The following is a 16,890-nucleotide window of genomic DNA, read 5'->3' on the forward strand; positions in this document are numbered from 1 at the left end:
GACTTATTATTGATTTGATAAAACTGAACCTAAATCTAATTAAAACTCCAGACCTAGCTACCAACAGGAAGAAATACAGGAAAGAGAAGAACATTTTCAGTGGTACTACAAGGATGCAATCAAGCGAAAAGAAGATACAGAAAATTCTACAAGACAGATAAGGAATTTTCTCAATAAATTCATAATAATATAATGTATATAACATATATAATAATATAATATAACATTTTAATAACTTTTTTAAAAAGAAGGAAGAAAAAAGAATCCTTTAGAACATTGAACAGTGACAGTGCCTACTTCCTGGGGTTTTTGCAAGCATTACAATTCACAGGAAACCTTAACATGTATGTGATATATTGTAAACCCTCACTATTATTAGAAAATAAGAAGCCACTATTTCCAAAAATGATGATAAAACACTGGGTCAATTAAGGTAAACTCTTTTTTTTAAAACTGTAGGATTTCTCATGGTATGTGGCTGTATATCCCTGGTGGGATATATCCCAGAGACAAAAAGAACTACAAAAAGTTTTTTTAAATTATACTCAGAAGTCTTAGTAGTAATAGCCTTCTCAGTATTATCAACCTTCAACAGGGTATGAAGGATGCAATGTTTCCCAAAGTTGAGTAGCCATGAAACAATTTTTTTTTTCATGAAGCATCTCAGAGAAGCAGTGTTCTATGAAAAACAGTACCTTAAGCCTCAAATATTACAAATTTATGTGCCATCAATTTGAACACAATTTGGGTCTGTAAAAACACTGTCCTTATTACTTTATGAGAACATTAATGTGTTCCTCTATGTACAAAGTTTTACCTACAAAAGGAACAATGTAAAGGTCTAAAATAAGCCAAAAAAATTTGTGTGTGTGTGGTTTTTTTTTTAAGATTTTATTTATTTATTTGAGAGAGAGAGACAGTGAGAGAGAGCATGAGCAAGGAGAAGGTCAGAGAGAGAAGCAGACTCCGCATGGAGCTGGGAGCCCGATGTGGGACTCGATCCCTGGACTCCCGGATCATGACCTGAGCCAAAGGCAGTCGTCCAACCAACTGAGCCACCCAGGCATCCCAAGCCAAAAAATATTTGAAATCACCAGGGATGATGTACTGAGAAGTGATTTTCATAATAATGTAACCCTCAAGAGCGAACAACATTGTTATCCTGGTAACTATTACATCATTTCCAGCAGCTAGAAAAATCCCTGGGTACATACTATGTCACTCAATAAATACAAACTAGACAACATAAAACTGATTTACATAACTTTCCCGCTAAGACGATCACAATATACAAATAATGAGGATTTAAAAACTCTCTTTCTTTAATATGAGTATGAAAATAATGATCTGGTTTGTATTCATCATTGTCAAACAGGTAACGAATACTGACATTACTCTCCAAGTCTTTTACCTTAGTTCTGAGAGTTCGGGAAATGTATCAGGGATATCTGGCATCTTGTAACCAAAACCATCCTGGCTTACCTAAAGAGAGTTTGAAATGGTATGAAGTTTTAGCCATCTTTTTGACTGCTCCTATTTACTTATAAACTTAATTTTTAATGTACCACCTCCCATGTTCCATTATCACCTCATCTTTGCACTTTACATTGTCCTTATTCTCCCCTTCTTTCTTTCTTCTTATTTTTTCAGTGTATTTTTTCTTTATACATAGAGGGTTAATTTTTTTTCTGTTTTCTTTGAGCGAGGTTCATGTGAGTACCTGTGTGTCCTCTTTCTTGGGCACATATATAACTGTTAAATAAAATGCTTAGGTGTATCTGTGACAAATGTAGAGAATTATCTGTGGATTTCATTAATATATATATATGGATATATCTGCCTCGTGTAAGAGATACTGAATTTTAAAAAAATATAGTAAATTGCAAAAGCCGAATAGTTATATAACTAAATATACAAGACAGGGTAGATAATAGGTATCCATTGTTTATTAGGTAATGGAATAGGTAATCCATTGTTTTATAAATGACATTTTAAAATTGAGGATTCTTGGAAAGTTCTCTTGTAATTTTGTTTATCCTACAAACTGTAATTCATGATATTCACAGGATCTGTTCACAATATTCATTAATACAATGATGAAAGGTACTGGAAAAACAAAGTTCACTTGGGCCTAATCTGAAAAACAATCTGAGGGTTTTGAAGGGGCAGGGGTAAGAGGTTGGGGGAGCCTGGTGGTGGGTATTATGGAGAGCAAATATTGCATGGAGCACTGGGTGTGGAGCATAAACAATGAATTCTGTTACACTGAAAAGAAATTAAAAAAAAAAAAAAGAAGAAGAATGGGGAAAATAAATAAATAATTACAAACACTAAAATTAGTAAAGCTGGATATAAGGTTTATAATATTTCAGTATTACTGTGGCTGATACTCACTTAAGGTTAAAACAGAGGTTTTAAAATCATTTATATGTTTTATTCATAAAGTATTAGTCCCTCAGTAATATTCCACATGCCAACAGTTACCAGCTTATTTAAGAACAGAAATATTTTTAAATCAATGAGACACCTGAGGCCCTGAGCAGGTAGAGAACAGATTCTCCACAATCTGATACCTATGTCTCTTAGGTGATCATTTTTTGTGCCTTTGCCTATTTCCTACATGACAGCCAGAGAGATCTATTAAAGGCAGTTTCACAAAAATGCAATTTGATTTATGCCTCTGCAACTTTCTTAATAATACTGCCTCTATATGGAAAGCTTTATATAACTCCTTTCATTCCTGACAAATTAATTACCATCTATCAAAAACTGGCCTTAAACATAAACAAATACATTAATTTATCTGCCTCATTTTAAGTGAGCACCTACTATATGCTATCAGGTGTGGTTTGAGGCGCTAAGGATAAAGTGGTGAAAGAGCAGAAACACATTTTTATAAAAGCACCCCCTTCTAGGTCTACCTCAGTTCCTGGGAGCACTGACAGTTTCCTCATCTGTCTTCACCGTTAACTCTAGACTCTCTCTTCTACTCTACTGGAAGTTTCTTATTTGCAATTACTTGATAATTTGCTGATCTCCTCTGAGTTTTTATTTGAGTTGAAAATGTGATTTAATCTTTTTATGTTTCGTGCATTACTTAATGGCTGGCATGAGAAGACATATAATAAATATACATCAATTGGATGAATTTTCAAGGATACAAAAATATAGAAACTGAAGATACCCACCGGTGCTGAAGTGTCTGTTGTAGGAACAGGTAATGGCAGATTTGAAAGGACACCAAAAGAAGGAGCAGCAGGTTTGGCTGGTGTATAACTTGTTGTTGAAGAAGAAATAGTGTCAGCAACAGACAAAGAAGTGATAGTCCTGTTAGCTTCTTGTGGGGGATATGGAGGAAGAAATGGGAAACCCTGAGAGGCGTAAGGAGGCATCCCACCTGGATTACTATATAGGCTAAAGAGAAAAAACAGAAAAAAACAAACAAACAAAAAAACCATTAGACTTTAGGGGTAAACTTATAAAATTATTCCCAAATGGTTCTAACTAACAATGGTCACGCCATAGAGACAGAATCTTGATACTATAATCATGTAACTGAATTAAATATTCTATATATTGATAAAATGTGACTCTCCCCAAATAGAAGTATGGTTTCCATAATAAAGGAAAGTGTTTTGGAAAACATGTAATTCAACTAGTCATAGTAGAAGTGAATAGACAAGCTCTTTTTGGGCTTTGAGCATTCTATTAGCATCAACCATTGTCTTCATAAAGAGAACGGAGAAATTTAATCCAGGAAATGTATTCAAGACAGGTTGTTTATGAACAGTAGCTCTCACTTTATTTGGAAAATATAACTGAAAGTCATGACTGCTTTTCTAGGAAACGGAAAATAGTTAAATGTATATAAGAACTACTAAAAATGTTAAAATATGAAAAATAAATACATATAAAAAACTAAGTATATAGATTAGAAAAAGTGGTACAGTACTTGGGATTGAATCAGAGAGCAATATTTATTTTCACAATGAAATAAATATCTGGGTTCTGGTTCAAGATGACAAGATAGCAAGACCTTGAAATCACCTCCTCCCATGAACACACTAAATCTACAGGAATATGGAACAATTTCCCCAAGAAAAAAAAGTCCTAAAATTTAGTTGTACAGCTCCTACAAATCTAGCAAATATGACAAATCGATATTGAAGTGGGAAAGCCTGAGATATAACCTCACTGTAAACCCAAACCTTGACATAGAGACCTATAAACAGGAGAAAACTCAAAACCTGAAGCTTCTTCCTGAAGAAAAAGAGCTTAAACCCCACACTAGCAGTCCATCTTTTATGCCCTGCTTCTCAAAGAACAACCCCCAAAACATCTAGCTTTAAAAACCAAAGAATCTCCCCCAGAACCTAGCACAGAAACAGCTGTTTGAGAGGCACCCAGATTTTAGGTGGAAGAGTCTCATTTCCTAATCTTAAAGTGTCAGCTTGAGGTACAGGTACCTAATTTAACCCCCATCCAGGACCCACTGGGATATGCTCTAGGGCCAAAGGGTGGTGGGTGCTCTCTCCATGTTCTCCCTCTGTCACACTCCAGAGCACCAATATCTCTTGGAAGGAAGCTCCCATTACATATGGTGCTTGGTTTTTATGGCTGGTGGCCCCAGGTTTGGTGGCTGCCATCCACAAGATACTCATTGAGGGCATGACTCTGGAGACCGAGGCTTGCATTCCTGGGTCCCATGCGACTGTAAAACAATGAGACAGTTAGTTGTTGGCAGGCTACCACCCCCAAGGTCCTGCACAGAGGGTAAATCGAATACATCCCTAGTCTTCCTGTGAAAGAGCCTGATAAACATGTCTAAAAGCTTTGGCTTGATGAGAAGGCTTCTGGTCTGACATACAACTAGGGGCCTACGAAGGCACTCCCAGGAGACATAGGTTGGGGGATGCCAGCTCTGCACACTCCCTCACTCCAGCTCACCAGTATCTTCAAGAAAGAAGCTTTATACAATCATCTGGGGCCCTAACTTTGCAACTCTCCCTAGGGACCAGACCTCCAGATCACCTGGCTTTGGTGGCCAGCAGGCCTACACTTGCAGCCCCAGGGGACTATCTATATTTGCATACTTTAAAAGCAGCTACCTGAGGGTCTGGCTGAGTTTGGCTTCTAATCAGCCTGAATCCAGGGACTAGCTGAGATCCTCTCAGGTCCTGGCATACCCTCAAATACTGGGAGCTATTAAAAATATAATAGGCTTCTTGAACAATACAACAATTTTTGAGATAATCAAGAAGTAGGACAGGGCTAAATGATAAGGTTCATTTCCTAGTGCAGTCCTCGAGACTAGGAGAAGTGGCTGTTTTATCTTATGCATAGAAACCAACATAGAGAGTCAAGGAAAAATGTAGAAAAAGAAAAATAGGTTCAAAACAAATGAACAAAAACTTCAGGGGGGGGGGGAAATGTAATAAAATGGAAATAAGTAATTTACCTGATAAGAGTTCAAAGTATTGTATGTTCAATGAACTTGGGGGAAGAATGGATGAACACAGTAAGAACTTTAACAAAGAGATAAAAAATATAAGAAAGTACCAAACAGAAGTCACAGAGGTTTAAAAAAAAAAAAAAAAGCCACTAGAGGATTTCAAAAGCAGACTGAATAAAGCAGAAGAAATGAGTGTACTCAAAGACAGAGCAGAGAAACTCACCCAATCAGAGCAGCAAAATGAAAATAAAAAAAAAAAATCTCTGATTTGAAACTCTACGATGTTATAGCAGTCAAAACAGAATGTTACTGGCATAAAAGTGTACAAATAGATCAATGGGATTGAATACAAAACCCAGAAATAAACTTCTACATATACTGTAGCCAAGAATATACAATGAGCAAAGGACAGCCTCGTCAATAAACAGTACTGGGGAAAATGGACGGCCACACTCAAAAGAATGAAATTACCATTCCCTTACAGCATGTATAAAAATTAATTCAAAGTGGATTAAAGACTTAAATTTAAGACCTGAAACCATTAAACTCCTAGAAGAAAACACAGGAAGTAAGATTCTTGAAATTGGTCTTGATCATTCTTTGCATCTGATACTAACAGCAAAGGCAACAATAGCAAAAATAAGCAAGTGGGACCATATCAAACTGAAAAACTTCTGCACAGCAAAAGAAACTATCAACACCACAAAAAGGCATCTTACTAAATGGGAGAAGATATTTGCAATAATATATCTAATAATCAGGAGTTAGTACCCAAACTATGTAAAGAAATACTGCAATAGCAAAACATAGTCCAGTTAAAAAATGGGCAGGCGATATTAATATTTTTTACAAGATAACATATAGATGGCCAACAGATACATACAAAGATGTTCAACATCACTAATCATCGTGAAAATCCAGATCAAAACCACAATGAAATATCATGCGACACTGGTTAGAATGGCTATCACTAAGAAGACAAGAAGTAAGGGGTTGTGGAAGATGTGGAGAACAGGAAACCCTTATATACTCTTGGTGGGAATGTAAATTGGGGCAGCCACCGTGGAAAATAGTCTGGAGGTTCCTCAAAAAAACATCAAAAATAGAATTACCATATGATCCAGCAATTCTACTTCTGGGATTTATCCAAAAAACTGAAAACAGTAACTCAAAAAGATTAATGGTGCCTCTGTCTGGGCTCCCATGTAGTCAGGATGGGGTACGTCACTAGAAAGACATAATGACGAAGGGCTGGAATGATGATCAGCTGTACCCACCAACCTCAGGGAATAAGGGGCCGCAAACTAAGCTCTATGAAAACTCTAGAACAATGAGATGCGACAAACCGTTGTTGGTGAAGCGTCCACATGGTGGGAGGGTGGTGCATCCTGGCCCATGGGGAAAGAAGCTTCTACATAATGGGACTCTCCCAGTCTTGCCCTGTGCATGGCTTCACATGGCTATTCATTTGCATCCTTCATAATGCCCTTTTATAATAAACTGGTAAACGTAAGTATTTCTCTGAGCCCTAACACATTAATGGAACCTGCGGGGGGGCTCTGATTTTATAGTCAGTGGGTCAGAGCAGATAAACAACCTCTGGATTTGATCGGTGTTCGAAGTGAAGCAGTCTTCTAAGACTGAGCCTTTACTCATGGAAATTGACCCTATCTTCATGGAGAGAGCATCCGAACTGAATTAAATTTATAGGAAGCTCAGTCACTGTCTGCTGACAAATGGCGAATTACTTGGTGGTGTTGGAAAACTCACATATCAGGGTACTGAAATACATTCTAAAATCTATGAAGTTTGAACAATTTTTAAACCGGAGTATTACTGTTTCATTTAATGACATAAATTAACACGAATTGGAATTATGCTGGAAAATAATTATTACAAATTTTGAAACATACAATGATACTAAAGTTCATATGGACAATTAAGGAAAAAAAATATCTGAAAAAGGGTTAAGAAGAGAATAAGCAAAAGAAATTATAAAATCTTTACAATTAAAAAAAAGGAAAAGACAACTTTTTTTAGAGCAAATAGTGGTAAATGGATATGCAGATCAATGGAATTGAATAAAAAATCCAGAAAAAGCCCCAAACACATAAGGGAATAAGGATAGAAGACAGATGTGAAATAAATTGAAAAAAAGATCAGTGTTGGGACCCTGGAAAAAGCTGAATTGGAGACAGATCATTATATTCAGAACAGGATAAAAACCAAATTTATCAAAGATTTAAATGCTTAAAACCACATCTTACCAAAATCAGAAAAAAATATTGAGAAATAATAAGCTTGGGGTGGGAAAGGACTTTCCATGATCCCAAATTCCAAAGTCGTAAGAGAAAACGGTTAATTGCTTGACATTAAGAAAGAACAAAAACAAAAACCTCACAAGACAAAGCTGATTATAAGACAGGAAGTTGGTGGAAAATACTTGAAACTCATATCACAGACACAGGAGTAATTTCTCTAATACATAAAAAGTTCCTACAAATTGATAGACTAACAACTCAATAGCAAAATGAAAAAGAGGACAGAAGACACGGGTTACAAAAAAGGAAAGAAAAACATCTCTCAATGAGAGGAAAAGATACTCAACTTCATTGTAAGTAAGATAAACACAACTAAAATTATACTAACATAACATGTTCTACTTATAAACTGGCAAAGATCCATCCCAATAATATACTGTATTGGCAAAGAATAAGGGGAAGTAAGCACTGTGTATAGTGGTAGAAATGGGTGCAACTTACTCTGTAGGGCAATTTTACAGTATTTGTCAAAATTACAAATGTACATGCCACTTTGAGAATGTATCCAAGAAATATACTAACATTTGGCTAGAATATATTTTTTTAAAGATTTTATTTATTTATTTTACAGACAGAGATCACAAGTAGGCAGAGAGGCAGGCAAAGAGAGAGGGGGAAGCAGGCTCCCCGATGTGGGGCTTGATCCCAGGACCCTGGGATCATGACCTGAGCCAAAGGCAGAGGCTTTAACCCATTAAGCCACCCAGGCACCCTAGAATATTATTTTTAAGGTTATTCACTCTTGCACTGAGGGTAAAGAAAGTGGGCCTCTTAGCAAAGAGTGCAAACAACAAAAATATCCATCAACAGAAGTCCTGTTTATAAATTAGACTGCATCTATAAAACAAGTACTTTGTGGTCATAAAGAAGAATGAAGAAGTGCTTTATGTACCAACATGGAAAACTCTCCAAACTATACCATTCAGTGAAGGAAAAAAGGGGGAAGAAGAATAGTATGCTACCATTTGTGTAAAGAAGGAGGGAATAAAATACTCCACATACATATCTCTTTGTTGGTCATAAAACATCTTGGAAATTCTATGCATATTCACCCAAATCAAAAAGCTTTGGATACCAGCAAGAAGAAAAAACAGGTTGTAAGGGAGAAAAAAGTGGAAGAAAGATTTTTTACTCCCTTTATATTTTTTGAATTTTCATTCAAGTAAATATATGATCTATTGAAAAAGTTAAAATGAGCTTTCTAATTTAGCTGATTTATTTAAAAAATGGCTCTTTATGTTAAAACTTTTATCTGAAGGTATGCTAGTGATATAAATATATATATGACATAAATATTTATATATGTGTGTGTCTGTATATATATCTACAGATATATAGATATATATAAAACAAGTTATTTGGAAACAATATGACCAACATGAGGGAGTATTTGCATTATCTTTGAAGTCTTTATTGTGAACCAATTTGCTTTATTTTGACCTCAGCAGCAGATACAACCTATTAAATAATCTAAGAAATGCATCAAACCTGCATTTTAATAGCCTGTACTTTAATCATAGAATTTATCTAAAATGGGAATAAGTAAACGTAGAGGCTTTTATTTTCAAATAAGGTGAATGAACTTATATCCAACCCTACCCTAACAGAAAACAGGGCATACAGTTTTTAGATAAAGAATATTAGTGAGGCTTATATCTCCAGGACAAAGACACAAGCGAAGAGAGATGAGGGCTGGGGCTGATGCACCTAATCTAATAATCTAGCTAAGCAGATTTCCAGGCAGTGTGCAAGAAGCCACCTGACTCCTGAGGAGGTGGCTTCTACTCTTGGAAATTAAGTAGAACTAGGATATAAAGCCAAGAAATATTCTGAGAAAAAAGAATGAAAAGACCAACAAGCTGCATCATCATTAAATTTCAGAATGCCAAAAATTTTTTCTAAAATTTACGCAGGATCAGAAATCAAAATGGCAAGGCGCTGGGTGGCTCAGTGTGTTAAAGCCTCTGTGTTTGGCTCAGGTCATGATCCCAGGGTCCTGGGATCAATCAAGCCCCACATCTGCTCCGCAGGGAGCCTGCTTCCTCCTCTCTCTAAGCCTGCTTCTCTGCCTGCTTCTGATCTCCAACTGTCAAATAAATAAATAGACTCTTAAAAAAAAATGGCATTGAACAATTTGCAGTAATAGAAGCCATACAGACAATATAGTAACATCTTCAAAATTCTGAATGGAAAAGCACTTTAGCTTAGAATTTGAACTATACAGATTTTTAACTCTGAACAATATATTAAAGACATTTACAGATTTTTTTTTAAGTCTCAAAATTTGTCTTCTAAGAATCTGTGGCACACTGTGGCATACTGTATTTTCAAACATTGGACACACCAATATTTCTGGTCTTATGCTCTTTCAGAACCTTACCTCTCCACCAACCAAGAAGAAAAACCCATTTTCCTTCCCTTGAAACTGATCACGACATTGTGACTGTCTCAACAAACTGAATGCAGCAAAAGTAACAGTGAATGACTTCTTCAGCATCCAAGTCATAAAAGGCAATATGAATTCCTCATAGCTCTCAAGATGTTCATTCTAAGGACCACCACTATGTTGTAAGGTCGCCCAGGTCATAGAGAGAGGCCACATCCGGCATCCCTAGGTTAGGCCATCCGATGATAGGGTGAGAGCTCACCCATGATAAGCATACAAGAGCATACAAGAGCTCTCTGATGAACCCCTTCCAGAGATGAAGATTAGTAAGCAAAGTTCATGTGTTCAACATTTTCAGCCAAAATTTGCAGGGTAATTTGTTATGAAGCCTTAGTTGCCAGAACAGATTTTAGCACCTAGAAGTGGAAAGCTGCTATGATATTAAAGAGAGATGATATTAAAGAGAGAAAGAGAGAAATCTAAAATTGGGAGTGGCTTTGGAACTTGACAGGTGAAAGCCAAATGTACCCTTAAAGAGATGGCTAACAGTAGCCTAAGGGCCTTGGAGGACTGGTCAAAAAGCACTTACAGGAAAGTGAGGAAAATGTTGGAATGGGAACTTTGTTATGTATTAGTAGAAAGGTACCAAAAAAGTTGCCTGTGATAATGGGGAAAGTAGACAATGTACAGGCTTAACTCATTTTATTATGCTTCACAGATACTGAATCTTTGCTCGCTTCATATCTCTGTGTCACATTTTGATATGCTCACAGTACTTCACACTTTTTCATTATTATTTTTGTTATGGTGATCTATGATCAGTGATCTTTGATGTTACTATGTCAACTGTTTTAGAGTGCCATGAACTGCACTCATAAAAGAAAGTGAACTTCATCCATAAACGTGTGTTCTGACTGCTCCACTGACCAGCCCCATCTCTGCCTCTCTCGGCCCGGGCCTCTATTTTCCCTGAGACATAAAATTAGGACAATTAATAACAATGGCCTCTACATATTCAAATGAAAATGAGACTCACGTGTCTCCCACTTTAAATCAAAATGATTAAGTTTAGTGAGGATGGAATGTTTAAAATAAATAAATAAATAAACAAACAAAAAACAACTGAGACAGGCTAAAAGCTACGCCCCTTGGGCCAAACAGCCAACTTGTAAGTGGAAAGGAAGGCTTCTTGAAAGAAATCAGAAGTGCTACTCCAATGAACATGCAAAATGATAAGAAAAGTAAAACAGCCTTATTGGAGATGTGGAGAAAATTTTAGAGGATTAGACAGAAGATTAATCAGCTATGACATCCCCTTAAGCCAAAGCCTAATCCAAAGCAAGGTCCTAACACTCTTCAGTTCTGTGAAGGCTGAGAGAGGGGGAGGAAGCTGCAGATTTTGTTTGAGTCCCTTCTCTTTTTCTCTTGATGAATCTAGAGGATTATCAATTTTATTGATTTTTTTCAAAGAAACAGCTCCTGAGTTTCACTGATCTGTTCCATTGGGTTTTTTGCTTGTTTTTGTTTAGTTTATTATTTATTTCTGCTCTAATCTTTATTATTTTCTTCCTTCTACTGGTTTTCGGTTTTGTTTGTTCTTTTTCTAGCTCCATTAAATATGATTAAGTTGTTTGAGATTTGTCTTGCTTCTTGAGGTAGGTCTATATTGCTATAAACTTCCCTCTTAAAACCACTTTTGCTGCAACCCAAAGATTTTAGATCATTGTGTTGTCATTTTCATTTGTTTCCATGTAACTTTTTATTTCTTTTTTGATTTCTTGGCTGACCCATTAACTGTTTAGCAGCATGTTACCTTGTATTTGCTCTTTCCAGATTTTTTTCTGGTGGTTGATTTCTAGTTTCAGGAAAGATGCTTGGTATGAGTTCAAACTTTTTTAACTTGTTGAGACTTGTTTTGTGGCCTAATATGTGATCTAGTCTAGAGAATGTTCCATGTGCACTTGAAAAGAATATGTATTCTCCTACTTTAGGACAGAATGTTCCTAATATATCTGTTAAATTAATCTGGTCCAGTATGCCATTCGAAGCCACTGTTCCCTTGATTTTCTGTTTGGGTGATATGACTATCGATTTAAGTGGGGTGTTAAAGCCCCCTACAATTATATTACTATCATTTAGTTCCTTTATATTTGTTATTAACTGTTTTATGTATTTGGGTATTCCCAAGTTGGGTGCATTAATATTTATAATTGTCATATCCTCTTATTGGATTGTCCCCTTTATTATTATATAGTGTTCTTTTTTATCTCTTACCAGCCCTTGTTTTAAAGTCCATTTTGTCTAATAAGAGTATAGCTACTCTGCCTTTCTTTCAACATCCACTGGCAAGGTAAATATTTCCCCATCCTCTCACTTTCAATCTGCTGGAAGATCCTGTCTTTAAGGCTGAAATGAACCTGTTTATTAGGCAGCAGATAAATGGGTCTTTTTTTTTTTTTTAAATAAATTCTGTCATCCTGTGACTTTTGATTGGAGTGTTTAGTCCATTTACATTCAAAGTAATTTTGATAGTTATGTATTTACTGCCATTTTGTTACTTGTTTTATGGTTATATCTAGTTTTTCTCTAATCCTTTCTTCTCTTGCTCTCTTTCATGGTTTGCTGATTTTCTTTAGTAATACACTTGGATTCCTTTTTCTCTATTCTTTGCTTATCTATTACTGGTTTTTAATTTGTGGTTACCATTAGGCTTGTATAACATTTTCTGCATATAGCAGTCTATATTAAGTTGATGATCACTTAAGTTTGGACCCATTCTTTATTCCTTTCCTTACACATTTTATGTATCTGGCTTCATATTTTACATTCTTTTGTGATACCCTTTTTTACAGATATACTCATTTTTTATACACTCATCTATAGACTCAGAGTCCCATTTAATATTTTTTGTAGGGCTGGTTTAGCAGTCATGAACTCCTTTATTCTTCTTTTTCTGAGCAACTCTTTATCTCTCCTTCTATTCTGGATGATAGCTTTGCTGTATAGAGTATTCTTGACTACAGATTCTTCCCTTTTAGCACTTTAGAAACTTAGCACATCAGAAACTTTGTAGGTCAGAAGAGAATGGCATAATATATTCAAAGTTTCTGATGAAAAATTCACCAATACCCTTATGCAGTTTCTTAGTATGTAACCATCTTGTCTTCTCTTGCTGCTTTTAACACTTTCTTTATCATGACTTTTTGCCATTTTAATTACTGTACGTCTTGGTATGGGACCTCCTTGGGTTGAGTTTCTGGGAGGATCTCTGTGCCACCTGGATCTGGATATCCGTTTCCTTCCCAGGTTAAGTTTTCAGTTATTATTTCTTCAAATAAAATTTCTGCCCCCTTTTCTCTTTTCCTGGGATCCCCATAATGTGAATGTTATTATGCTTGACAGTTACTGAATTCCCTAAGACTATCCCCAATCTGCATACATTTTTCTTCTCTCATTCATACAGCTTGGTTACTTTCCATTATTCTGTCTTCTAAGTCATTAATTTGTCCCTGTATTTCATCTATCCTCTTTATTTATTCCATCAAGTGCATTTTAAATTTCATATATTGTGTTCTTCATCGCTGATTGGTTCTTTTCCATCTCTTTGTTAAGGGTCTCCATCTCTACTCTTTCTCTAAGTCCAGTATCTTTATGATCAAGACTTTAGGTTCTCTATGAGACATATTACTTACATTCGTTTTACTTAGGTCTCCTGCTGTGGTATGGTTCTATTCTTTCCCTTGGGACATATTTTTATGTCTCCTCATTTTGTCTACCTGTCTGTGTGTCTTTCTGTATTAGGAAAGTCAGCTATGTCTGTTGCTCTTGAAGGTAATACTTTATGATTAAGAGGTTCTGGAGGGCTTTGCAGTACAATGCCCCCTGTTCCCCAAGACCTGGCAGTTCAGGGGGTGTCTCCTATGTGTGTTTTGTGTGTCCTGTTGTGTTCTTGCCCCTTTTCTCTTCAGTCCAGTTTTCTGCAGTGGCTCTTTGCCTGCTGTGGGCAGTGTTTTGTCCCCAGCAGGAGTGGGGTGCACTGGTCGGCCTGCTAAGTAAGACCTGGAGCCGCTGTCAGGCCTGGGTCAGCCTAAGCAGATCTGCAGAGTGCTTGGGTGGGACATGTACTTTTCAGAAGATGTGCCTCGGGCTTTTCTAGCACCTGCCACCGTGCTTGCTACAAGGATTGATGCCCTGCAAAATATATGGGTTAGGAGTCAAGGTGTTGGCGAGGGTTGTGCAGGTCTTCTGCGGGAGGGACCCCACAGTACTAGGACTGAAGCAAGTGTGACTAGGAGGGTGGATCTAACGAAGCACGTTGGGCAGGGCTTGATGTAAGCAAGGTAGGTAGGGAGTGTTAGTGCCTCACTACTTCCCAAAGGTGGCATGTCTTTAAGGTAAGGGGCAGGGCTCATATGCCAGCTCCTTTTTTCTAAGGGGTCTCTTTGAGACCCCCATGTCTCTGCAGAAGCTCTGTGATGAATAAATCATTTTCCCTTCCATGTGCCCCAGGCATTTTTCAGATTGCTGATTCTCTGCTATATCTGTTCAGGCTGTTTGGAGTGCTGCCCCTTTAGGAGCAGGGACTCCACCTCCCGAGGCCCTCCAGGCTTTCCCAGAAATGAACCTGCAGATTTTCAGAATTCTAGGCTTTAAGTCCCATTGGTTCTAAGAACTCACAAAAATGACCTCTCTTACTTTCAAAGCCAAATGTTTTGGGGGTTTGTTGTCATCCCCATGCAGGGTTTCTGGTGTGATCATGTTTCTCACCACTCACTGTATTCCTGGCTTCCGCTCATCCAGAGACAGCCACAGTAAATTGCATCTGACCTTCTTTGATGTGGCCCTTAGGTTGTGGAGTTCCTCCTGCCAATCTCCAGGTCATTTTCTGGATCACTCATGCTGATGTGAGTGTTACCTAGCTGTATTCCTGGAATTCCTGGAAGGTAAGCTAGGATCCTCCTACGCCACCATCTTCACCTCTCTCCCCTTCACGTACATTTTTTTTAACATAATGCTATCACACACTTAATAGGTTAGAGTATAGTGCAAACATCACTTTTATATGCACTGGGAAACCCCAAAATTCATTTCATTCACTTTACTGTGATTTTCACTTTATTATGGTGATTGGGAACAGAATCCACAGTGTGCCTGTATTTAGTGAACTGGATGATCAGCCCGTGTTAATGGTGCCACCTTAGTTCTAGTTGGCTGCAATAAAACCTGAGAGAAGAGAAAAAGAAAGAACTGCTAAAAATAAAGAAAGAAGGTTTCCTGGGCTTAAAAAAATAAAAATGTCTCTCATTCCTGTCTTCTCCAAAAGTCTCAAATTAAGAAAAAGCTTTAAAGAGAAAATGAAACCCAGGGTGGGCTGGAAGATTCTTTGTTAACCCATCTGAAAAACTGAGGCAGTGCCTTAGAGAACTATCTGGTAAGGAAAAAAAGGCTTTCGAGGGCTTCTAAGAATCTTAAGGAAGTTGTTTCTCAGCAGCCTGATGGGAAGCCCAATGGCTTATTTTGCAAACTTGTGGTATTAATTTTGTCTAAAGAAATGGATGAAAAAGTGGATTCATAAGAAAACCACAAATACATTTGAATAATTTTATCATCTTGGTCTAAAGGAGAGAGAGACAATATCAAATGAAAAGTGGCCTGTGGACCCTTAACTTCTATAATGCTGAAAGCAGGCTGAAAAAACTGCTCATCTGCAAGTAAGGACTACATTTTATGGAAAGGAAGCATGATGCAGAAGGCAAACTGAAGAAGCCAGGATTACTACATGAACAATCATTCCCATAAAGTGAAACTAAGTCCCAATCAAAGAAATGGGAACAAGCTCAACTGGATTCAGAACTTCTATGAACCAGTGGCTCCTCAGTAGCTCCCGTTTTCTCTCTTTTTCAGCGGAAGGGCCTATAGCGGTTAGCCTAGGCCTACAGTACTACCCTATGATAGGTGTGTGAGGGACAATTACCCACTATCCTGTCTCTTTAATTCACACCAAAAAAATTACACTTGAGGAAAATACACAAGAAACCTCATCTATACCTGAATCTGACTTGAATACAGAAACCCTGGACCCTCAACATGAGCCTGATTCTATAATGTGACAAAGTCTGGAAGTTTTAGGGAAGGGGCTGAGTACATTTCTGCATATAAGAGAAAAGTAAATTCTTGGTCCCAGAAGAACTGTGACAGACTGTATTTTCCAAAATATCCACAGAGCTCTTGATCTTTGCCACTCTATCAAGAGATGGAATCTATTTCCTCCCTTTTGAACTTTGTGGGACTTTGTGACTGACTTCAACTGCCAGACATGAAAATTAAGTGAGCCTTGAGAGGATTCCAACCCTTAGACTTCAAGCCACAATAGCTAATGCAAAAAGTGGAACAAAAACAAGTTATATCCAGTAATCTCTAACCAAACTGCAGATTCACAAGAAAAATACATGACATCACGGTGTGATGATGTGGAAAAATAATCTGAGAGGTCTTTTTCAGAGCTGCTGAAAGATGTGGAAAACTAAAAAGATAAAACAACCAATGGAAAAACAAAAGGAATTATTAGCTCCAGAAAAAGCAAAAAATTATATCATAAAGAAAATGTAATCATAACAAAGTACTTGGCTCAGCAATGGGGAATATTTACAGAATCGAAGTAATGAAAATACCAAAATGAGTTTAAGATCATGGTATCGGTCACTAAGAAAATGAGGGGAAAGGAACATTAT

At 37.0% G+C, this 16,890-nt stretch overlaps 1 protein-coding gene across 1 annotated transcript in view; it reads right to left on the reverse strand.

Annotated features, from left to right (window-relative positions):
• VPS37A (VPS37A subunit of ESCRT-I) overlaps positions 1 to 16,890 on the reverse strand; it is a 50,435-nt gene that overhangs the window by 9,180 nt on the left and 24,365 nt on the right. Inside the window, exons 5-6 of the mRNA XM_082715606.1 lie at positions 3,189 to 3,414; positions 1,412 to 1,482 (exon numbers count right to left, since the gene is read on the reverse strand). Coding sequence (XP_082571732.1) covers positions 1,412 to 1,482; positions 3,189 to 3,414 — 297 coding nt within the window. The remainder of the gene's footprint in view (positions 1 to 1,411; positions 1,483 to 3,188; positions 3,415 to 16,890) is intronic.

Source organism: Mustela nivalis (genome assembly GCF_964662115.1).
Source record: "Mustela nivalis genome assembly, chromosome: 20".
Taxonomy (NCBI): domain Eukaryota; kingdom Metazoa; phylum Chordata; class Mammalia; order Carnivora; family Mustelidae; genus Mustela; species Mustela nivalis.